Genomic DNA, 25,096 nt, shown 5'->3' on the forward strand with positions numbered 1-25,096 from the left:
ATGATGACCATGGACAGAATACCCCCCGACCAGCACAGCGTATCACCTCTACAAATCCTGCGAAAAGAAGCTTGAATAGGAGGATGGCTGCCTGGGGTCTTCTGCTTGGGGTCCGAGCATCTCCAGGAAAGGGCTTCACATTGAGAGGCCTGTGGGGAAACCACTGCTTGCCTGCAGACCAACCCATTTCTGGGTGTGCACTCCTTTCAGACAGTGGTGTGACCGTTTCCTTAGCACTGGTTCTGGATGTAAACATGTTCTGGTCTGAGCCACTGCCTCTGTTCCGCTTTGAATGGGTTTTCCAGAAATGATGATTGTGTGATGATTCTTCATCTGTTCTCATGCCTGGATCTGATTTGTGAGATGTTTCAAGGCCTTACTATGGCTTTATAACTGATTTTTGCTTTAGAAAATTAACTGTCCTTACCGTGGCCATTGTGGTTGCCTAGCAACAAGGGACAGCAGAGCAGTGACAGGGATTCCAAAACTCTAAGGAATGGGGATAGTTGATGTCTGTCCCATGGATGGGGGATCCCGGTGGACCTGGCTTGAGATGGGAGAATGTTACAGCAAGACATCTGTAGTCCCAGGCTCTGAAGTCCTGGAGACATGCAGGTGAGTTCTCTGCTCCTCCTGCCTTAAAAAAAAATTCATTTGACTATCTGGATAGATAAAGCAACCCTCACTCAGGACTTCAAACATAACCTTCCTTTAAAGTCTGTGGGAAAACATCAAACAGACTCTTTTTTCCTTTCCTGAAGAGGTTTTTTTTTTTTTGGGGGGGGGGGGGGGAGTCTGGATGTTGCTGTCTTTCAAATCATGGGGCAGAGCCTGACACACAATAGGTTTTAATAAATATTTGTTGGATGAATAAAATGTCCCTCATGTGCACTTCTAGAAATCATTCACCCACCCCAACCCTCTTACCCAGGTGGGAAGGGTGAAGATGCTGAGCCAGGCTTCTTTCCAAACTACTGAAATGAAATGTCACTGACACACTCTCCTGGCAGGACATACACACACCCAAAATACTGATCATTCTTTCTCTCTTAGTTCCCCCCAAAAAACCCAAACCTGGCTACAAGTACGAAAGTGTAGTTCACCTCTTTACTGATCCAAAGTCAATCACTAGAAAACTTGGATGTTGGCTCTATACCGGTTTCCCCTTCCAAAGTGGAAATAACTTCCATTTAGAATTTTCTTTCAAACCTTCAATGAGAGACAACCATGTCTGCTCTGTAGAAGGAGCTGTCTCCTGGAGGGCAGCATCCTGGGTGGGATGTTCATATGCAAGCATGGTTCTGCTTGCTCAGTCTTAAGACATATTCTATTTATGTGGATGTGGGAACCTTGCTTTTAACCTTGGGTCTGCGGTTCATGTGTGATCTGGGAAATTCATAAATTTCCCAAGATTTTAAGTAAACTTGTTAGTTACTATAATCAAAAGAGTCTATGATCTTCAAAAGATGTTCAATCTCTGGGAGGGAGAAGGTGCTTTTGTTTGCAAATGAAATTTAGAAATACTCATTTTCTTCTAATTTCCCTCACAAAACACCTAAGGGAATACACAGACAATTAGAGAGGCAAATGCAACTTTACCAAACGGGGGAGAAGCCCTGCTGTGAACAACTTTAAAATGAATAGCCCAGCCTACAGTACACAGGGTAGCCAAGTGAAAAGTGGGACAGTACTCTCGCTGTACATTATCCTTAGTTCCTATGTTCTCCTGGCATGTGGAGCTTGTGCTCTGTGCAGATGGAGGCTGGGCTTTTGAGGTGGGAGACAGGGGAACACTATGCTACCCTCTTGATCCTTAGGTGGGTTCACTTTGGTTCTTTCCCTTCTGAGCAGGAATAGACTAGTCTCGTATGACTTTTCCTGCCCTTCTTCTGCCTCCTCTTTTCTTCTCATGCCCTTGACACAGACCTTCTCCACAGTTTACATAAACTGAATGAGATCTTGCTTCTAAATTTCCTAAGCAAGGGAGGGTTAGGCCCAGATGCAATTAACCTAGGGAACAGAAAGCATTTTCCCAGGAAATCTTCTGCTATAAGAACTGGGTGCTCAGTAGCAGTATTTCCAAACCAATTTTAATAAAATCATCTATTCACATGGACTAATTAGTGACTATTACTCCAGTTTGACACAGAAAGCATGGATTTAAAAGGTCAGAAATCAGATAACAGAATTTCATTAAAAGAAAAAAAAATTTATGATCTTTTAAAGAACTGAGAAGGAAAGAAAACAACAAAAAACTACCATAAGGTTGATATATCATATTGTTACTACCTGTCAGAAGAGGATTAAAGAATTTTTCCCAGTTTCCTCCATGAACCCAGAAGTAAAAAAAAGATGCAATAAAAACAAGCTTCATAAATACATTGGTTAATTCTAATTTGCTTTATCTCAGGGCTAATAGGCTTTCTGAAGCTTTTCTTAATTATTGTTCAACATGATTTCTCTGTGTATGCTGAGTTACTATGGTTACTCTGAGGCCATGACTCATGACCTTTAAATATTGTTGTCAGGCAGCCAAAGCTGCCTTGGTTTTAAATCGGTAGTTTTGTTTCAAGCATTATTAACACAAGGGTAATTTCAAATAGTACTTTCTGGGGTGCATTTGTGGTCCATGTAAAATGCACCTAAGACTGTTATACTCACAATGTTTTGTTTTGTTTGACTTCATTTAATGACTGAATATTCATGTCTTGCTTGGAATGTCATTGGATGGGTTAAAAACAAACGAAGCATAGTTGTTGTTTATATGAGGGAGTCACTGAGAAATGCAAAAATGTAGTAGACAAATTGTTATGGACATCACAAAACATAAAAAGAGCTAGAAGAGAAGATGTCCAAAAATGGTTTGTACAATACAGAGGCAAGTAGCACTTTTGACCATCAGAGTCCAAGAAGCTTCAGGAGGAGGAAGCATTGAGCTATGATATAAAAAAATGGGTAACAAGCAGAGAAGAGAGCATGCACATTCTATTCAGAGGAAATAACTTCAGAAAAGGACAAATATGTCCTCTGGGTCCATGAGTTAGCACAGCTTGGAGGAAATGTCAGTTTTGTGAGGTGCACTGATAGAAAACAAAATTAATTCAAAGGTAAGAGGGTCTGGTTTATTAAGGTATTTCAAAGCTGTTTTGTTTGTATTCAAAGCAATTATGATGACCCAAAAGTTGTTTTCCATTTTGTGATAGAGAGGTACTGTTAAGTAGAAAGCAACAAAATACTGTTTTTTTGCTGATTTTGATATGATGCAAGAAAAGTTATTATGCCTCTCAAAACCAAGTGTCTCCCTCCACTGAGAATTTAATTTTGCTCAGTAGTCATTGACTACCTGAACATTTTAAGTGGTTTTAAATGTTTTTAAAAAGTGGGTAAAGTGAAAAAAAAATGCACAGAAATATGGAAATAAAACAATATATTCATTAAGAAAACTCTGATATAGAAATACCTAGGAATGCCAAATCACGGCTTATTGGTAGGTAACAATGGAGTGGAATTTGCTAAATATATGAGGTTTATTAAATCATTCAACAAATATTTATTGACCATCTCATCCTTCTTCAAGATGCCGAGGATAGAGTAACAAAAACAAGAGGAAAATACACTGTTATTCAAGGAGTTTTGACCTTGTCAGTTGGGAGGAGACACAATAAATATAATAAATAAGCAACCTCTGTAGTATGTTAGAAAATGGTAACAAGCAGAGAAAAATCAAGTGAGATGATGAGATAAATGGTTAAATTTGAAATAAGATGCATATGGTAGGTCCCACAAAGGTGATTTTGAGCAGAGAAAGGAAGGAAGTGGGAATAAGTGAACTGGATAGATGTGAAGAAAGTATTCCTAGGACATCAGGATGCTCTGGAAACCAAGACATCATTTCAAAGAGGAAAAATTAATCTTCTCAAAGTTTGTTAAGTAAATTGTATTGTGATAAACATCCAGTGGAGATGGTAGAGCAGAACTCTTTGGTGAATTTGCTAAGAGCAGTTTCTGTGGAGTGGTACAAGTGAGCATCTGATTGAGTGGCTTTAGCAAAAACACAGAAGGAAAGGATTTGGAAGCAGTGAGAAGTAGTTTTGCCAGAAGGGGGTCAGAGTAATCAAGAGAAACTAAAGGAGCAAGGGAACCCAAGCTTCAATAAATAATATGTTGGTATGCAAATGATTCAGGAGGGGGAGATGGGAAAGAGAGGAGAGGGAGAGGGAAGGAGAGAGACAGAGAGACAGAGACAGAGGGAAACAGCATAGGAGAACAAGAATTCCCTAAATCTGCTATTTAATAGAAGTATAAGTTTTTCTCCCTTACTTTTTTTTTTTAAGTTGAAATAAGAGATTCTGCAGGTTTTCAGAACAGATTGTTCTGTTCAGACTGCTTATTCTCAAGAGAGCCTTTAAAGGCTATTTTATCTTCTGCAAGTAAAGTTTACATTCCATTATTTTTATTTCCTCTTGAGATGTCCAGAAATTGACATTTGGAGGAAATACTTTAAAAAATTTTATCTCACATGTTAGAGTTTAAAGGTCTATTCAATGTGAGGGGTGTGTGGGTGGGTGGGTGTATACCTGCCTGAAATATAATTTTGGAATTCAAATTCTTTATTTCAGCATGATATCTGGAAGTTCATTGTCAGATAGACAACCAAAAAGATTAATGGTAAGGAATAAATTTTGTATGATTTCTTTTTTCTTAAAAAAATCAGTATGGCTAGTGAAAGTGTAATTTAATTACTATTGAGGTTTTATGGATATAGTCGTTTTCACATTTTACTAGGAAACATTTTTACATAAAACATGGAATGTTCTTTCCCAAGAAGACAAGTAAAACGGGGAAAAGTGGCAACTCAGGGATGCCACTGGGGCCCTAGGAAAGTTGACGGATGTGCTGTGGCCTTTTTTATTTTAACATGAAATAAACCAAGCTGCTCTCTGTGGCCCTATGATATTATAGGCATCCTGTGCTATTCTGAAATATTTGTTTATGTGTGATGTCATCTTGGAATGCAGGTATAATATGGATCATGCACATCATTCATTGGTTTAGCTAACCTTGGGTTTAAATCACAGCCTACTCCAGAAATATCTGGTTTCTTTGTCTTTTGAGTCACTGACAGTAGGCCCAGCGTTGACATTTGAGGCCCTTCTTCAGTGAGCTCAGTGGTTCCCTGGGAAAGCTGGATCCTTCCTACCTGAGCCCCACTCTGTCCCTCCCCTGACTTTGGTGACACTGAGGGGTTTGTTGAGAAGTGTTGAAGCTGAGTGATGGGTACACAGAGGTTTATTATACTAGTTTTCTACTTTTATGTTTGAGAATTTCCCTTTTTTTAAAATAAAAAGCAGGTTATCTATATCTCCCTTAGGCTCCCTTGATTCAGTTTGAGAACCCTCAAAACTCCAACCAGAGACATTTCTGGAGCAATTCTTTCAGCTCTAGAGTAGAGGGGATGTGGTAAAAAAGAAAGGTCAGGGGACTAGGATTCAAAAGACTTGGGATCAGACCCAAAGTTGCCACCTGCAAGCCTTGTGATGATAAGCAAGTCCTTTAAACTCTCTGAGCCTTATTTTTCATCTATAGAATAAGGATAACACAACTTAGTCTGCCTCAAATAAGATATTTAGAAGGTGAAAATGGCTGGTAAAGTACCTAGATGTATACAAAAGTACAGTTATTTGGAATTGATAGCAGTCAAAAGGGCTCCATTGTGGGCCAGGAGACTGGGCTCCTTAATTTTTTTTTTTTTTTTTTTTTTTGGTAGAACTGAGGATTGAACCCAAGGCCTTATGCATGCGAGGCAAGCACTCTACCAACTGAGCTATATCTTCAACCCCTTTAATTTCTGTTTCTTTGGGATTTGGTGGTTCTGATCTATCACTCCCTTCCTGCCCCAGCATCACTATCTCAAAGTAATCGATTCTCTCATGCATATTAAGAACCTCATATTTAAAGTTATTATAGTTCATAAAATACGAACATCTCTATTCTTCAGTGTTATTTCAATTAATGTGGCCCCAGAAAAACGATATGGCTCCCAAATCCATAACAATTTTCAGAAAGAGAGCTTTTGTTGAAGGAATATAGGTTCTAGGGAAACCAAATTAGACTGGTAAGTGGTTTTAATTAAAATTTTGTATTCTAACTCTGGGGATAATTTAATCCTTTATATATGATTATAATCATATATATATATATATATATATATATATATATATGCTACGAAAGGAAAATCTAATAATGGATTTTTAAAAATTTAGTACAGCTATTTATGATTCTGTTGCCCAAAGAGTGATCCTCACCCATATCATATGAACACTACCGTGATGCTTATCGGTCAGCACCTACAGGTAACCTTCTCACAGCCAGCATGAAAAGGACAAGGTGCCAATTACCACATTCAGGATTTTCGCCCAGGGCTCCCAATTAGCTTCCTGAAGTTCAGAACCCATCTCTTTCCAATTTATGGTTGACATGGTTTAGAGCCCTGGGGCTGGTTCTGCTTTATATTCCATCTTTTTACATTTCTAAAAGAATACATTAGCTGGAGGGAGTTAGGATTAGAGACCTCAAGGCCAGAGCACATCCACAGTGACTGCAGCCTCCTTCTATCTCACAGACTCTTTAAAGTCATGGAACTTGTAGAACATAGAGCTCAAAGATTGATTTGCTGGGTACCACAAGACACCCAATTGCAGGAAGGTCATGATTGTCTCTTAAATAATTATTTTGCGTTTTGATGGTTAAGATTGGGATGAAGGACAAAATCGTTTCGGTTGTTTGGAGACCTCTTGACCACCCATGTGCATTTAAACACATTCTACCTGAGTCACCACTGAACAGTTAGGTTGGTTCTTTATTTTCTCACTGCCAGGTGACTGAGATCTGCCCCTGGATCCTTATAGTAGCATGTGAGCGTACTGTCCAGAGACATCACTATCATGTGGAAAATTTTCTTATTATTACTATTACCAATTTAGAAATTAAGAAGTTGAGGCTGAGGGATGCTTAAGGAGCTTCCAGATGTTGAGTGATCCAAGAGTATATGTTCACTCTATACCTAGGAACTAATGTAACCCAGATCCATTTCTCAGGTGCCATGAGGTTCCCATCTCTTTTAGCCCTATTCCTTTGGGCTTGTTGATCAATTAGAATGCTATGTAAACTGTTATCTTTGCTCCATTTTAACATCTTCTGACAGAAAACAGCTAGTGCATATAAATCATCTCATTTGAAATTGTTTAGAAAATAAAAATTCTCTTACAAGGAAACTTGACCTGAACAGGATCAGGCTTGTTCTCAGAGAACTGCACCTGAGAATCCTGGCACATACAAATGAGCAATGTAAAACACGTGATGACATTGGTTATGTGGCATGGCACATCCAAAAGTGAGAAACATGGGTATGAATCTGTCAGCTAGAATATGTATGAAGTAGGTCTTTCATTGTGCATAAAAACTAGGCCTATTATAAAACCTCATAAACCATTTAGCTTTCAAGTTGTTGTCTAGTAATAACTTCATTAAAGAATCATTATTTTAAGTGCTAAAGATACAAAAGCAATTTTTGGTTTATAATTTGCAAGGTCAAATTCATAGCATACTATATAGGAATGCAGCTTTACAAAATGACCTTTAAAGTAGCTAAAAAGACTACATTTTATAAATCCAGGAAGGGAAGCTAGGCCTTGTGTCAAATCACATAAATTCTGCTCTTTCTTTAGCACTTGGCATAATATACTGTTAGTTTTGCAGGAAACATTTATTTGGTCATATTTCTGATATCTCTAAATTTTAATATTTTAAGATGGCTTTTAGAAGATTCTTCTCTTTAATGAGCAAAGTTTCACATCTTTACTGAATCAAGGTTATCAATATCATTGTGCTTTAAATGACTATTTCAAATACTTTAGATTCTTAAAATGAGAGTAATATTGAACTGAATTTTTCTGTATACTTAAATGTAAATATTTGTTGCTGTTCTAGAAAATATGTATTTTTTATTTTGTGACTTTAATAAGAAACAGTAACTCCATGAGTCGGGAATAAATTAATGTTTTCAGTCAGAATTTCTTTGCTGCTGTGACTGAAAGACCTGACAAGAACAATTTTAAGAAGGAAAAGCTTATTTAGGGCTCATGGTTTCAGAGTTCAGTCCATAGACAGCTGGATCCATTCCTCAGAGCTCGAGATGAGGCTGAACATCATGGTAGAAGTGTGTGGTGGAGGGAAGCAGCTCACATGATAATCAGGAAGCAGAGAGAGAGAGAGAGAGCTTCCACTCATCAGATACAAAATATATATGCCAAAGGCACACCCCCAAGGACCCATCTCTTCTAGCCACACACTACCTGCCTTCAGTTATCACTCAGTTAATCCCCATCTGGGATTAATTCACTAATTGGGTTAAGGTTCCCATAACTCAATAATTTCACCTCCAAGCTGCCTTGCATTATCTCACATATAAGCTTTTGGGGAACACCTCACATCAAACCATAACAAGAAACAAAGAATGGGTGGATAAGAAAGGAATGATGGATGCATGAACTCCAGAACATTTGCCTTCCTTCTTTCCCATTCTTCATCCCACCTTTACTGAGTCATAATCCACAAGTTTAAAATACATGAACTAAGTCTTGACATGCATTTACTCACATGAAACTATCATCACAATCAGAATAATGAACCTATCCATCAGTCTCAAAGCTTTCTCAGACCAAACAGGAATCCTGCCCTGCTACACATATTACTCAAGCTTTATCTTGAAATAAATGGAGCCATACAATATATACCCCCATCATCATTTTTTCTGACTTCTTGTATTCAACAAAGTCATTTTGAGATTCACTTATGTTGTAATTCATGTCAGCAGTTCATTTTTACTGTGGAAGGTTATTCCTCTGTATAACATGTACCAAATTGTTTATCCCTTTGCCTATTGACTGACATTTAGGTCACTTCCAGTTTTGGGCACCTGTGGACGTTTGTGTACAAATCTTCATATGGACATATGCTTCCTTTTATCTTGGGTAAATACATAGGAGTAGAATGGTTGAGTTGTGTAGTAAATGTTCTTGTAAATTTAACAAAAAATTTTGCTAAACTATTTTTCAAAATGGTTATATCATTTTACATTCTCACTAGCAATGTATGAAAGTTCCATTTATGCACATTCCTCCTAACCCTGGGAGAATCAGCCTTTTTAATTTCAGCCTTTCTGATAGGTACAATTGTATCTCATTGTAGCCTTAATTTGCATTTCCTTAAATAACAAATAATGTATACCATCTTTTCATGTGTTTATTTACCATCTTTCTATCTTATTTTGCTAAGTAGCTATTGTAATATTTTGTCCATTTTTGAGTTGTGTTGTTTGTATCTTATTTGGTATTGAAAGTTTTTTAATGTATTTTGAACTAAAATAAAATAATAAATCTAACTAGAGAGGTAAAAGAGCTCTACAATGAAAGCTATAGAACATTGAAGAACAAAAATGAGGAATATTCTAGAAGATGGAAAGACCTTCCATGTTTGTGGATAGGCAGAATTAATATTGTTAAATGACTACTACCAAAAGCAATCTACAGATTCAATGCTAATGACATTCTTCATAGAATTTCAAAAAATAGTATTAAAATGTATATGGAAGAATAAAAGACACAGAATTGCCAAAGCAATTCTAAACAAAAAGAGTGATGCTAGAGGCATCATAATACCCAATTTTAAATTACACTGTAGAGCTATAGTAAAAAAAAAAAAAAAACAACACCATGGTACTGGCATAAAAATAGATACATAAACCGACGGACAGAATAGAAAGCACATAGACAAACCCACACAGATACAGTCATCTGATTCTTGGCAGACGTGCCAAAAACGTATGTTGGAGAAGAGACAACCTATTAAACAAATGGTGCTGGAGAAACTGAATATCCATACATCGAAGAATGAAACTAAATTGCTGTCACCCCACACATACAAAAAAAAGTCAACTCAAAATGAATCAAAGACCTAGGGATTATACCAGAGGCATTGCAACTGCTAGAAGAAATATTGGGTCAACATTCCATCATATTGGTGCAGTACCAACTTCCTTAGCAAAACCCCTAAAGCTCAAGAAATAAAACCAAGAAACAGCAAGTGGAATGGCTTCAAATTAAAAAAGCTTATTCACAGCAAAGGAAATGATTGAGTCTGAAGAGAGAACCTCCAGAATAGGAGACAATCTTTACCAGATACTCATCCAAAAGAGGATTAATATCTAGAATATACAAAGAACTAAAAAAAAACTTTCTACCTGAAAAGCAAATAAACTAGTTAATAAATTGACAAATGAACTAAACAGACACTCCTTAAAAGAAGAAATACAAATGACTAACAAACATAGGAAAAAAATGTTCCTCATCTTTAGCAATCAGGGAAATGTATCTCACTCCAATTAAAATGTCTATCATCAAGAATACAAATAATAAAAAAGGCTGTTGAGGATGTGGGGTAAAAGAAGCCATTATACACTTTTGGTGGGATTACAAGTTATTACAATTAGTAGGGAGAGCTGAATGTAGGTTCTTCAAAAGACTAGAAATGGAACCACCATATGAGGTATAGCACTCCTCAGTACTTATCCAAAGGAATTAGAGTTGGCATAATATAGTGATATATGCATAGCTATGATTACAGCAGCACAATTCACAATGGCCAAGTTATGGAGCCAGCCTATGTGTCCATCAACAGATGAGTGAATAAAAATTATAGAGTTTTATTCAATCACAAAGAAGAACAAAATTATGTTGTTTGCAGGAAAATGGCTGGAACTTTCAATATATTAATTGCAATAAGCCAGATTCAGAAAGTCAAGGGTTGTATGTTTTCTCCCATTGAGGAAACAAGAGATGAAATAAAAACTAGAAGACAGGCCAGTAAAGTAGAGGAAGGGGAACAGGGGAGTGGGGAGGGGAAATAGGAGGGGAAATGGGAGACAATGCAGACTGAAATTGACTGAAAGTTACATCATGTGCATGTGTGAATATATCACAATGAATCCACTATTATGTATGATTATAATGCATCAATAAAAATTAAAGTAAATGTATTTTGCATATAATAATTTTTCAGATATATTTTAAAGTAGTTTTTCCAGATTGAGTTTAGTCGTTTCATTTTTTTACTAGTATCTTTAGAAGACCAGAGGTTTTAATTTTGATGAAATCTAATGTGTCATTTTGTACTTTCATGGCCTATGCTTTTGGTATCTTATTTAAGTCTTTGCCTGAGTCACATAAATTTCCTCTCTCAGTTTTCATATTTAGGTCAAAGATCCATTTTGAGTTGTCTTGACTCACAGCTAAGACTCTCTCCAGGAATTCTCTTCAGCTGAAGGAGGTCCATTGCTCCAAGATTACCTGCCCTTTTCATAAAATTAGCCTACACTCAATGATGGTTTGGTGCAGGGTCATAAACCTGGCCCCTACACAGTAATTGGAGACAATTTTGTAGAGGTAGCCCAGCTCTTGATAAGCCATGGCCCTTTGAATTTTTGCTCCTTCTTCCTTCATGGTTATCATCTCCAATAAGCCCTTTACAGACTGTTTCCTGGGACTCTAGCCTAATACAATCACAAAATCAGCATAGGTCATAATCTAAAGAATGAAGATTAATGAATGAAAATTCATAAGAAAAACTAAACAATCATTGTGCTGGCACTAAGGGCAAGGCAAAAAATATGAATAGACTTATAATTTTGACTGCCCTATAGAGAAATATTTCTTTGTAAGGGTTTTGTGAACATCTGTCAACTTTAGGGAAGTAAACTATTCCATTTAACAAGTCACGATAATGTCCATATATTCAATATAACATTTTAATTTTTTCCCATAGAAAAAACACAAATAATGTATAAATTGAGACTTCACTTCTAGGGACACCTGCAAAAGAGAAGTTATGTGTTCTCCCCAGATCTTGAAATTTCTATCCATTGTTCAATCTTATGTAGCTACTTTTATGTTGAGATCTTGCAATTCACAAGTGGTTGATCTGTATCATACCTCCTTCCTGCCTCCATTTTTACCCCTGCCCCTGTATGGCCATCTCAATCTTTATCCATTTTAAATCGTGTAGCTTCAATTCTATGCAGAACAAACTTCTACAGAGATTGTAAGTCAAGCAGTGTATAGAAAAGTAGCAGTGGTATCATGTGATTGGTGAGAAATATTTTCTCCCTTTGATTAATATCAAGAAAGATAAAAACTTCAATTGATTTCAAATTAGTATGATTATTTTCAAAATTTTGGAAGTTATGAGTTATAATTAAAGTCTTAATATTTTATTTATTTGAATAATTTATTTCTCCATCACAAAACCCACCAAAGGCATTAGGCAGAGACTCTAAGCAACCCTCTGGATGGATGCTTGCCTGGGCACGTACTTCTACAATGGGGGGATTAGTTGTGGCCAGCAAGTGCTTCTCCCCCAAATCACACTTTATTGACCAAAGAAATCACATGGCTCCAAACAACTTTAAGGGGTGGGAAAATGAGATCACATCACTTGCCTGGAAGAAATTTCAGAAATATTTTGATAGTCTGAAAGGTACAGGGATATAAAGCTAGATTACAAAGAAAGAATTAAACCTAAGAAATATTATAAAGAGATGAAAAATAAAGGAAAAGATAAGCTCCACAAATTCTCATTTTTTAATAGTAAGTCCTTGTGTTAACTTTTCCATTGCTGTGACCAAAATACCTGACAATAACAATGTAGAAGAGGGAAAGTTTATTTTGGCTCATGGCTTCAGAGGTTTCAGCCCATGGTCAACCAATTCCATTGCTCTGAGTCTGACATGTTGCAGAACATCATGGCAGAAGGGTGTGGTGGAGGAAGGTTCAGCTCATGGCAGTCAGGAGGTAGGAAGACTGAAGGGAGAGTGACAAGATACCGTCCAGGCCACACCCCCAGTGACAAACCTCCTCCAATTACATCCTAGTTGCCTACAGTTACCACCTAATAGTGCATTCAAATTATCAATCAATCCATCAAATTAATCCAGCAATTAATCCATTGCTGAGGTCACAGCCCTCATAATCTAATCACTTCACCTCTGACTGTTCCTGCATTACTCAATACATGAACTTTTGGGGAACACCTCATATCCAAACCATAACAGCCCTATTTAAGTTGAGAATACAGCCCATAAAATAAGACTGAACAGTTTAAAGTGAGGTTGGCCAAAGAACTGGGGAGTGTTCCTTAGAAAAGGACACTTCACCGGCAATGGAACAAGGTGACCCATTTCATTTTAATATCTATGAGAGAGTCAACTAAACGTGTAAGAAACAAAAGGTCCTGTCTTCATGCAAATGAGTTCCTTTATTTTTTTTTTAAATGTCAACAGGCAAAGAAATTTAGAAAACATGTGGCACTGGAACAGATTGTTTACAGATAGAACGTTTCTCAGAATTCCCCCAAGAGGCATCAGCAGCGCAAAGACCTTTATGAACTAAAACATTTGAGTGTCTGCAAAGTTGTTCCATCAGGTGCCTGTGACATTTTTCTCCACTTGGTTCCTTCAAATGGCAAAAAGTTCTAAACAACTGGCAATATTCAGGAAAAGCATGGTAATTTGTGCTGTCAAGTGATTGCACGTTTATTTTCTGTGAGGGTGGGAATGTTGAGGAGGCTGTGGGTATAAAAGAGAGGAAATTATGAGATATAAAAAGGAGCCAGAAGTTAAATATGTAACCTTAGAGATTGAGGGTTGTTCTGTATTTTTATTTTGGATAAAATCAAATTTCATGTGCAGTTTGCTCATCTTCTGAAACCTGGAGGTTTAGATCAGAAAGCAGAACTGGGCAAGGGGCGAGTGTGTTTGGGGGACCATCTAGACAATCAGTCTAATTTTGAGAGCACAGTAATGCTTCTATTATCTAAAGAAAATTCCAAACCACTGAATTTCCTTGAGAGAGAATATCTCCTAAGGGCTAGGACAGTTATCCAGTCCAGCCTTTTCCCGAGGGTAAGAGGCCTTTTGTGAGCTCTCTCTGGATGTTTAGTGAAAGTCTGGGAGAGTCTGGGTGTGGACAGCATAAGGACTCGCAGACTCTCAGGGCTAAGGCACAGCCTCTGGCTGCCCTCCGTCTCAGGAGGTTTGGATCACTTAATTTATTTTGATAGTTTTGTTAAACTGAAACTAACTGCTGGGAATGAGAGCCTTAGGTTGTCTTACCAATAACTAAACTATTTATGTTAGATCAGGTATCAAAGTCAATTGGTTATTTTGAAATGTTTGATAATGTCAGCTAACGTCTCTGTTATTTGTACTTAGCAAGGTTCATATAAATTAAGAGTTTCTCCAAGATTTGATTAATTTGTTTCTTCAAAAAGTTAACTTTCTTCTCAAAGTTATGCATGACGCACAAAGATGACAAGATAACTTAGTCTCTGAAAATTCTGTATCTCATGAGAAAACTTATCACTCTATTTCCACCCATTTAAGGAGCAGTTAGAAATATTGAAAATAATAGATAAATATTTAACACCTATTACAATAAATATCCTAATACATTAAGTTCTTATATATATCAACGAGGTAAAGACTAGCACTAAACGAGAAGATGGATAAAGGGCACAAACCCCAACCTACATAAGAAGATATACAAATAGCCAATGAGATGTTCAAATTCGCAAGAGTTAATTAAAATGTTAGAACTCAATAGAAGACAAAAATTTTAACAACCTATGTATCATATTTACCGAGAAGTTCAATAGAAACTAAAAGTATTAAAAATGTCATACTGGCAAAGGTGTAAGAAAAACAAGATTCTCATATACTGTTGGCAAGCATATTTAATTTAGAGATATAATCTTTAATATGTACCAAGTGTATTTTTTAAAATTCATTAACCATCTTTTTCCAGTTTATCTTAAGAAAATAATGATGCATTCACAAAGATACACACATATGTATATATATACCTTTTTCAAAGCATACTATATATAATATATAGAATAATTATACACATATAACATATATTGTAGGATTGTCTAACAGTAGAGAAAACTGCACAGGCATGTAGAAGAAATTATTATGACCATTAAAATTATGGCAATTTTTAAAAAATTAAATATTATAAGAAGTGACGTCTGTTAGTCAAATATACATTGTGCTTATAACATTGTTAACTGAAAATGATCACAGTTAACCCATATACTATGAATCTGCATTTTATATGTTATATATCTACAGGAACATGTACAAATTTAGAAAGTAATGTACTCAAAAAGTAGTGATCTATAGATGGAAGGATTTTAGATTATTTTCACTTCCATTTTCATATATTTTTATTATCTAAAACTCTGTGATATAATATACAGAAAGTCTATGACACAGAGATGATGCTAGACAATGTTGTATTGTTTGTTTGTTTCTCCCATCCTTAGAATATCAAGGTCTACTTTCTCAACATCTACTCCCTTCCTTAACTTTCATGGTACTGTGCTCCCAAAAGGTGGAGAATTCAATTCATTTTTATTCTCCAGGCTTAGCTCTGAGCCTTACATATAAAAGGTGTTTGATAAATATGTGAATGGTTCTCATGCAATTGTTATTAAATAGCTAGACACATTGTGTTCTTAGGGAAGTAAATCTCTTGAATACACTTAATGCAATGGATAAGTAAATTGTAGGATTTTTTAAAACTTAAACATGGCTAGAAAATAGTCTTTGGAAATGTCTAAGTCCTGCTTTGCTTGCCTCAAATGCCTAAGGAATATGCCCTAAAGTCTAGAACCACCTGCTTTCCCTAGGGGTTATTACTACTTGGGATGTTCTTTACAATAGAATTGTCTATGTCCCTGGAGAATATATTCTGAATACCATTAATCTTTCCCATTCTACATATAGCTGCATCAGGAGTTTTTGCCTCAAGTATGTTCTTACATTCTTTTCAGATAATCATGTTATTGAAAACCTAGAAAAGTCTCCCATGATAACTACCTTTTTGACAGTTCATCATGTAATTCTGAAATTAAAATGGTCATAACTAGAGGGTGATTCAAAAAAAATGAAATCACAGTCTAGTACTCACAATATAACTTTTGAACAATCTCTCTCTCCCTCACCCCACCCCTCCCTCTCTCTTTTTCCACACTAGGAATCAAACTCAGAGTCTCTTGCATGCTAGGCAAGCATTCTAACACTGAGCTATATCCCCAGTCCAAGTTCTTAGTCCTTAGAATGCTGGGGAAATAGTCATCATTGTATCTACTCTGAATCAAATAAACCCTTCTCTATTTTTTTTTTTTTATTTTTCAAATAATTTACAGAGGAATAAAGGCATAGCAAAACCAAAAACCCTCATTAGATGCTTTAATAAATTTTAAACATAGCAAATTTCTTTGAATTAAGTGAAAAATTTTAACACACAACCTTATAAAAGATGGAAGAATATAGTTACATATCTTCTTAGCAGAGCATAAGGTCCAAGTTCTTATCACAAAATACTATGTGATATAGTTTGTCCAGTATGAGCATACCCTTAGAGACAAGTTATTCACTCATTGATTCATGAGTTTGAGGATGTTCATCTAAGTCTATAAGATATTGTGATCTAAAGAAGTGGTCTCTTTCACGTACATGATTAATTCACTGTCAGCATTAGTATGTAAAACAGCACTGTTCAATACAAATACACTGTAACTTCTGTATGTAACTTTAAATTTTGTAATCACCTTGAAATATTTTTAACAAAGGGGTGAAATTAAATTTTAATAACATTTTATTTAGTTAAATATTATCCAAACTCTGTCATCAATATATAAGTGTGCTAATGAGATCTTACATTCTCATTTATTGTTGTAAATTATCAAATATGGCATGTATTTTCTACTTACAACACATCTCAATTCATACTAAGTACATATCAAAAGCAATTCATTTGTGTCAGATAACTGTTCTGGGGTGCCTCTTTCTGCTTCTTTCATTCATCTTCTGATGTAAGAATTATGAATTATTTTCTCTATCAATTTTCTTATCTTTTGGGTATTATGAATGAAAAGGGGAAGTATTCTCACATGTTCAATGAAAGTTAAAAGCAGACTATAAAAATGGTGTCCCCTCTTGAAAAAAGCTGCAATACTTTTGACAACAGTAAGAAATTTAAGTCATGATTAGTATTTTCATTATTGTATTGCCCTTTTTAGGCATTTCTACCATGTTTTGGTTTTATTTTTAATCTTTATTAAAGTCATGGTTGACTAATAATGACATAAAATAATTTCTAGAATGAATAAACAGTAAGATGTTTCCAAAATAGGAAAAATAAGACCACTAAGATTCCACAGTGTATCTTAGATTTATAAAAGACAACAATGGACCTACATGATAATTTCAAGATAGAATTGATTCTATTTTTTGAAAATAAATACACGCAATCTTTGTTCTTCATAAGAGTGCCAAGAAAGGGTAAAAGTTATAAAATATCAATTTTTACAAATGGAATTACTTTAAAAAGAAACAGAGCTATCATTGGGTTCCATGAGCTGCAATGGCATATGAAGGGTTAAATCATATTAACAATATGTGGGGGAAATTTCAGAGACACTTTTTTAAAAATCTTAGTTTCCTTTCCCATATGGTTCCATCTCACATGGAACAAACTTTTCCCAAGTTTTCTCTGCAAAAGTTTCTTGAAAACCTTTCCCTTTTGGCCCTGTGTCTCCTCCTTCTGTTCTTCAGTCTCCTCTTTCTTATCTTAGAAGCCCCAATGAACATGTCCAAAAGGATAGAAGGGAAGAAATGAAAGAGATCAAGTAAAAATTCTCATTATCAGCAGAGGTGGATGTAGGCTTGTGTCCTCCCTGACTGCATTTTTAAATTTTTGCTGGTAAATTATGCATAATGTTTTTTTGAAATAAGAAATATTGCAATAAGGAATAACCAGGCTAGGTATAGTTGCACAATCCAAGATCCTCACTTCCCTAGAATTTCTGACCCTTGTAATCAACTCCCAGGACTTCTCTAGACTGGGAACTCACAGAAATGTAAAGCCTAAAAAGATTATTATTTTACTTAGTACTACACATGAGGCATTATCTTAAGCATTTTCCTGCATTACCACATTTAAAAGCATCACAACAGTCCCTGAAGTTATTTCCTCCAATTTTAAGAACAAGGAAAGGAAGGCTCAGGATAATTAAATGACTTGCTTAAAGTCACACAAACAATAAGTAATTATTACTTCAAGGACCTCACATCAGTTGGATTCTTGTTTGAGATCAAGGGAATCCCCATTCTAGTTACTCTGAGGGAGAAATGACTGCTGAAAAGATCTTAGGTATTTCATGGATTCCTTAGGAGAGCCAAGGAATCTGGTCTGAAGACTGCACCCAATTACCCTGCAGATTCAAGAGCCTGTGACTGATGCTACTGAGCAGACCCTGAATCACCTGTCATTTTTCCCTGAGCATGAGATATACTTCCAAATCTTACATTACTGCCCCTCTGAACACAGGATGACCTGTCCACTTGGACAGATTACATTCCATTTGGCATCTTTTTCATATCCTTCTAATCCCTATTGGAATCTCATGCTGATATGTCTGACAGGTAGGTGGAGCCTTAAGTCACCTGTCTGTACCTTGGCTGCACAAGATGTTTGAGAAGGAATTCCTGGGTTCTAATTTGGAGAGCTAAGATTCATGAAATGGGAAATTCTCCAAATAAGGAAAGATACTGGGCAGTCAAAATGGCCTGACAAACAGCTACCTCAGAGCTCAAGGTGGATCAGGTGTAATGATTTCATTTCACAGATGAAAAACTGAGGCTCACTGAATAGCTTCTGTTGGATGTGCTGTACCTTCTTCTTTGGTATTCTGGCCATGCCTCTTAAAAACATTTGATGGGAAGACCTTAAAAGAAGTGGAAATTTACAGCAAAAGTGAGTTCTCCCATCTGTCCTCTGCTTGCCTTATCATTCTGGAATGTACTATGGAAATTGTTGCTGAATTTTTATCTGATACAAAAGGATGCATAACACATTTCTCCTTCGGATCTTGGTAAAAAGGAGAGTCTGAATAAATGCCAGGCGGCGGGGGTGAGTTCTCATGGTACATCAAGTTCAACTAAGAATTTCCTTCCTAAGTTTTGGGAACATCATTGGAATATGGACATTCTTATCACTGAAATAAAATATCTTGTTTTTTTTTCAGATTATCGATTTAGAATCTAAAGATCACCGGCAAAAATATTGCCATCATTCTGAATACTGTCATTAATAAAACATTTGCTGTTGATTATTCATAGCATAGCAATAATTTATTTAACAAAACTAACTGAAAAAACACAGTCATCTTGAACAATAAAATTCCATCACCTCATTCATGAGCTGACTTGAAAATCCTCCTTCCTGCACGCATGTGTATTTCCTAAGACATTGGGATTCATTGTGAGAACGAAAACATTGCTGGTCAACATGCCCAAGCACTCAAAATTTAAACGAGTAAGATCTGTAAGGAAAGAAGTAATCCTGTCACAAAAAATCTTAACTATTCAAAGCATCATCTTTACAAGTGGGAAAAGTATTTGCAGTACTTTATGCCCTGCTTAACCGGAATTTTTGTTTAAAAACAAATGATACTTTTGGGATATAAGCAGATAAAATTCCTTTCTTTCGGCAAGATTACCTTGTGTTTTTTCCTGTCTTTATTTAACAGTTTTTATTCTGTTCAATCTTTTTCTCTACTTTATTCTCACAATTCTTTAAGTAGGTTAAAAAAAGCTGAATTTGTTTTAATATAATTTCTTCTCTTCATAATGTATCTGATTCAAATATTTGTGTTTATAATAAATTTTTAAATTTTACATCTTGAATTTATATGCATACATATACATTTTCTGACTTAAACATTTTTGTTCTTCTTTTTTATTTTTTATTGTTTGTTCTATTTAGTTATACATGACAGCAGAATGCATTTTGATTCATTGTACACAAAATGGAGTACAACTTTTCATTTCTCTGGTTATACACAATGTAGATTCACACCATTGGTGTAATCATACATATACATAGGGTAATGATGTTTGTCTCATTCCACCATCTTTTCTTCCCTCCTCCCACATCCCCTCCTCTTATTTCCCTCTACACAACCAATGTTCTTTCATACCCCTGTTGTGTATCAACATTCACTTAGAGAAAACATTCGGTCTTTGTTTTTTTGGGGATTGACTTATTCCACTTAGCATGATACTCTCTAACTCCATCCATTTACCTGCAAATGCCATAATTTTATTCTCCTTTATGACTGAGCAATATTCCATTGTGTATATATGCCACAGTTTCTTTATCCATTTATCTTTTGAAGGGCGTCTAAGTTGGTTCCACAATCTAGCTATTGTGAATTGAGCTGCTATAAACATTGAAGTAGCTGCATCACTGTGGTATGTATTTATAATAAATTTTTAATTTTCATATCTTGAATTTATATGAATACATATAAATTTATGATTTCAACTATTTTTAAGTTATTTTGTTTCATAGGGCTAAGTATGCTCACATTGTTGTGCAACTCATATCCTGAACTTTTATCTTGCAGAATTGAAACTCTACACTCAACAAAGAAATCCCCATTTCTCTCTTCTTTATTTTAAAAAGAAAAATGTTTTCTAATGATGAGATTGCCCTGCTTTCTCTTTTTCTTTTCTCTCATGAAGAAAGTTCTCATTAGAAAAATCTTCATTTCATGAACAAGATGGTTAATACCATTTGCTGTGAAGTGTCAGTCTCTCAAATCAGGCTTCCCTGAGAAGGGCCTCCGCTTGCTCTGCTGTTCAGAGAAAGAAAGAAGTTTGTGTCTTTTGAGTTCTGGGCATTTTCTAAAGAAGAAAAGATTACTCATTTGTTCATCTGCATAATTTATAATAGAGGCAACAAGAGCTTATCCGTGATCTTATTCATCAAGATTTCATATTTTATTTTAGGATAAAAGTTAGAGGCAACTGTAACTGTAAGAGTCTTTCTGAATAAGGAATTCTTAATTTGGGCTACATGGATAGGACCAACAAGAGTGCTTCCCCATCCTGAAAGCATATGTAAAACTATGTGCATATGTGCCTAGGATGTGTGAATCTGTGGATAAGAGAATTCAGATTTCATCAAGTACTGAAAAGAATTTGCAAAGCTCATGAATCACAAGTAGGGCTATTTTAGGTCACAAATCCTGTAGCAGATATAGCATAATGTGAACTCAAACTCAGGTCTCTTTGCAGTCAGACCTGTTAACCTTAACAAAACCATGGAAGATACATATGGTTTATAAGGACACTTCAGATTCTGTTTTTATAAAATTTCTGAGAACCTATAAAGTGATTTCATTGGAGATAGAACTGAAATAGTTGAAAGCAAGTTAGGATAGTCTCTTGCTACTTTCTAACATCCACCAGAATCCTCATCAAAGAAAAAAGAACAGAACAAGGCCCCAAAGCACAGAGCAATATATTATAAGTGAGTGTAAAAGTCTTATATTAACCACTAAAATTTGACATTCTTCTGATTTTTACATAAAACCAAATCCCAGGATTTTTGTCTTTGACAGACCTTCTAAGCCGAGAATTCTAGTAAGAGAATTAATCATATCTGTCTTCTTATCATTTATTTCTCCATTGTTTAGCATAGCACTTGACCAATAATGAGTACTCAATAATATTTTTTGGACTTAAGTGAATTGAATTGCTTTGAACTGAATTAAAATAAGAATTGGCATGTTAAGAGTTTGGGTTAGTCCATTACTTGAAGGCATTTCAGAAGTGATCAAATATCACACAGTCATGTCAACTTCCATAGCAACAATCTTTTTATAAATTAAAATCTGAGCCAACAATTCCTTTCCAAAACTACTTTCATCTATCTATGATGCAACAAAATGAAAAAAATAGTTAACTCTTTTGCAGGATGAAGGGTTGGCCTTTAGGAATGTACTCTTTTTTTTTCCTAGAAAAATAGTAGCCTGGACTCTTGCTAAGGCAAACTTGATAGACAGTATAGATCCACTTTGGACTACAGGGGAATTCAGGGGCCACAGTTCAGGAAATGACACCTGATAATCATTTTATAATTAACAGGTTTACTTAAATCCAGGTGGGGACTGTGCTTTAGATTTTGTGTACTTTTCACCCCAAAATTATTAGGGTTAGTTCTCATGGGACTGCCAACTTTTCATTCCCTCTCCCCACAAAAACCAACAAAACATGGGGGATTCCATATACTACCATCATCATTTGATAAAGAAATATTCTTATTAACACCAAAAAAGAAAAAAAAAATGTAGACTGATCATAACATCAGAATAAAGGACTGTCTTCTAAATGGAATAAGTTTAGCTTTGGGAAGAATTTGCAATATTGTCTTCTAAATCTTGCTTTTGTCCTGTCTGGTGAAAATGTTATCATAAAACCAACCCTGCTCTCTAGGCTGGCATTTGGGAACCATCAGTAGATTAAACCCCTTTGAGCTGAGGTTTCTTTTTCCCCCACCCACCTATCCACTCTCCACCCTTCCTGCACTCTGCCCTTCTCAGGGAAAGCTGGTCTCTGCACCTGTCACTCAGGTTCTCTTGCCCTTTGGCTTCTCACTGGGTTCAGCCCAAGTCACACAGGCAGGAGAATGGAGGGTGAGAGAAGAGAAGGTTGGGCTATTTATTCCACTGGATGGGCACAGCTGGCACTGGCTGTATTCCCCTCCTCTGGGTCTCCCTTTAGGTACACCAGTGATATTCCTGCTTCCCCAACTTCCCTATCCCCCTACCTCTTCCTGTCAAGGTAAGGCAATGGGCACCTGCATTTCCAGAAGGTGCTTCACCATCCTTTGTGGATCCTTAACTACCTTTGGAAACAGTCCCTCATTTAACTCTCCTCAGTTCTCCTTTGAAATAGCCCTCTGATTCCGATGAGAAAATATATTCTTCATTGAGAAGTGAAAACACTGAGACCCAGACTAGTGAAGTAGCTGGCCCAAAGTCACCTGGTTACTTAGAATCAAGTTGGATCCAGTACATAGTCCTCCACACAACAAGCAGAGTGCTCTTTAGTGCTCACCTGCTCCGCTGGCATCCTCCCATGGCCACCTCCTGCTCAGTCACATTGACGGCCATTTTCTACAACCTCTAGTTGTAGTTTGTTGGCATTCTGAACTTAAACATCTTTTAGGGGTGGCTGTTAACACAGAGGAGCACTTTTTTCACCAGGAAAATTGAATTTATAAGTTTTGACCCACAAAGAAAGAGTCCAGGAAACTATTGAAAAAGCTAGGCATGAAAGGAGATGAGAGTGATGAAATTTCCCCTGTGCGGTGAATTCTTATCATGAAAGATGAAAGGGGAGGGATGACATAAGTCTGCCCGACATAAGGGATTGAGGCACGAGGGGCAGGTAGGGGAGACGATGATCAACTGGGGAAAGACTTGAATCTCCATGAGAGATATGAGTGGGTTGCAGAAGGGTAAGGAAGTCTAGGCACAGGAGTGTCTCTCAAGCAGGCAGAATGAGAAACAGAAGCGGTGATGAGCAGATGGGATATCAAGCTGGAAGCTCAAGCACTGAAAATTGTGTTGAAAGCCCATTTTATCTGGCAGGAAGTCACTGCACCTCGGAGGAGGGGCTGCTTCTGGGACCCTGTCATGTTAGAGGCCTCAGATTGTTTGAGACATTTAGATCTCTAAAACTGACCTCTGTTGAAATGTTCCTCTACAAAGGTGGAATTTGTTGTAACCATACTTTTATTTTGCAGTCTTGCTCTTAAATAATTGCACATGCACATATTTACTACATTTACTTTGTTCTTAATTACATACTTGACTGAATTTCCCAGTGTGTTTTGATCATTTGGTGTCACACAAAAGTATCCCTATGGATATTCTCTTTCACTAGGGTTTTTAAATAAGCCAGAAAGTTTTTAATATCTAATTCTCTTTAAAGGAGTTGGCATAATGGAATTATTAACATTTACTGAACACTTCATCTGTTAAAGTATTTTTCTGCTCTACTTGATTGATTAACATTCAGTTGTTATAACAATCCTATTAGCACCCAAGTTTGTGGCCATCTCCAAACCCTCTGCTGCACTGTCTGGCTCCTGTTCCTGGCAAAGCAGAACTTCCCTGGGGCTCTGATCTCTGTCAGTGTCCCAGGCTGGATACATGGAAAGTTTTGCTCAATGAAGTCACTGTTTCAGTTTCTCAGCATGAAGGACAGTTCCCTCTGGTGCAACCACCTTCCTTGACTGTTGACCCTTTCAATCAATCAACAATTATTTATTGGGTTCCTATAAAATGCTCTGTAAGGGCCTATTTGGCCTCTGCCCACAGGAGACATTCTAGGTGTGGAAAATGCAGTTGGATCATAGAGACCTTGAACAGTTCTCAAGGATAGGGAGAAGGATGAGGTCATTTGAGGACAAAGAAAGGAAGGCTTAAAAGCAAGGAAGGGGATATTGAGAAGTACTAGGATAGGTTTGAGAAAATGTAAATTTTCCTCTAAATTCTCAAGTGAGAAACCTCTGTAGCCAAAAGGAAGGCTACTCTTATAACTTTATATAAGATTTGTTCAGTTAGTAAGTTATTAACCCAAACACACATTATAGCATCTAGAGTCTTTAGTTTGTTACATTTTTTATATTATTCAGAGTTAATTTCATCATGTTAGTTACATGCATTTAAATTATTGGTGTGACACATAGAAAATTTTAAGACAAAAAATAGGAATTAAGTATTTGTTATATTGTGTGCATAACAACAAATCCCTTCAATATGTACAACCACATGCACCCATAAAAAAGGTGGGAAAAAAAGGCATTAGAATTAGGAATTGTTAAATTGCTCAATTCTCAAACTTTGACATCTCCTATATTTTTAGCATTTTGATATTATGTAAGACTATTGATTAATATAATTCACTCATAAATTGCTTTACCACTAAGAGAATGTTCACTTTTATCACTAACACAAATTGCATGTATCTACATATACCTGGAAGCAGGATCAAATTAATGGTGTAAATCCTATCTCTATGTTCTTCTGACACTTTTAGCCTCCAAAATGGGACGATGAC

At 36.2% G+C, this 25,096-nt stretch overlaps 1 protein-coding gene across 1 annotated transcript in view; it reads left to right on the plus strand.

Moving 5' to 3' along the window:
- Window positions 1-599: 599 nt before the first annotated feature.
- CCDC192 (coiled-coil domain containing 192) overlaps window positions 600-25,096 on the plus strand; it is a gene marked incomplete at its 3' end in the record, with an annotated part of 211,477 nt that continues 186,980 nt past the window's right edge. The window contains exons 1-2 of the mRNA XM_079143783.1: window positions 600-615; window positions 4,620-4,668. Coding sequence (XP_078999909.1) covers window positions 4,621-4,668 — 48 coding nt within the window. The 5' untranslated portion in view covers window positions 600-615; window position 4,620. The remainder of the gene's footprint in view (window positions 616-4,619; window positions 4,669-25,096) is intronic.

The sequence above is a fragment of the Sciurus vulgaris genome (assembly GCF_902686455.1).
Source record: "Sciurus vulgaris genome assembly, chromosome: 6".
NCBI lineage: Eukaryota > Metazoa > Chordata > Mammalia > Rodentia > Sciuridae > Sciurus > Sciurus vulgaris.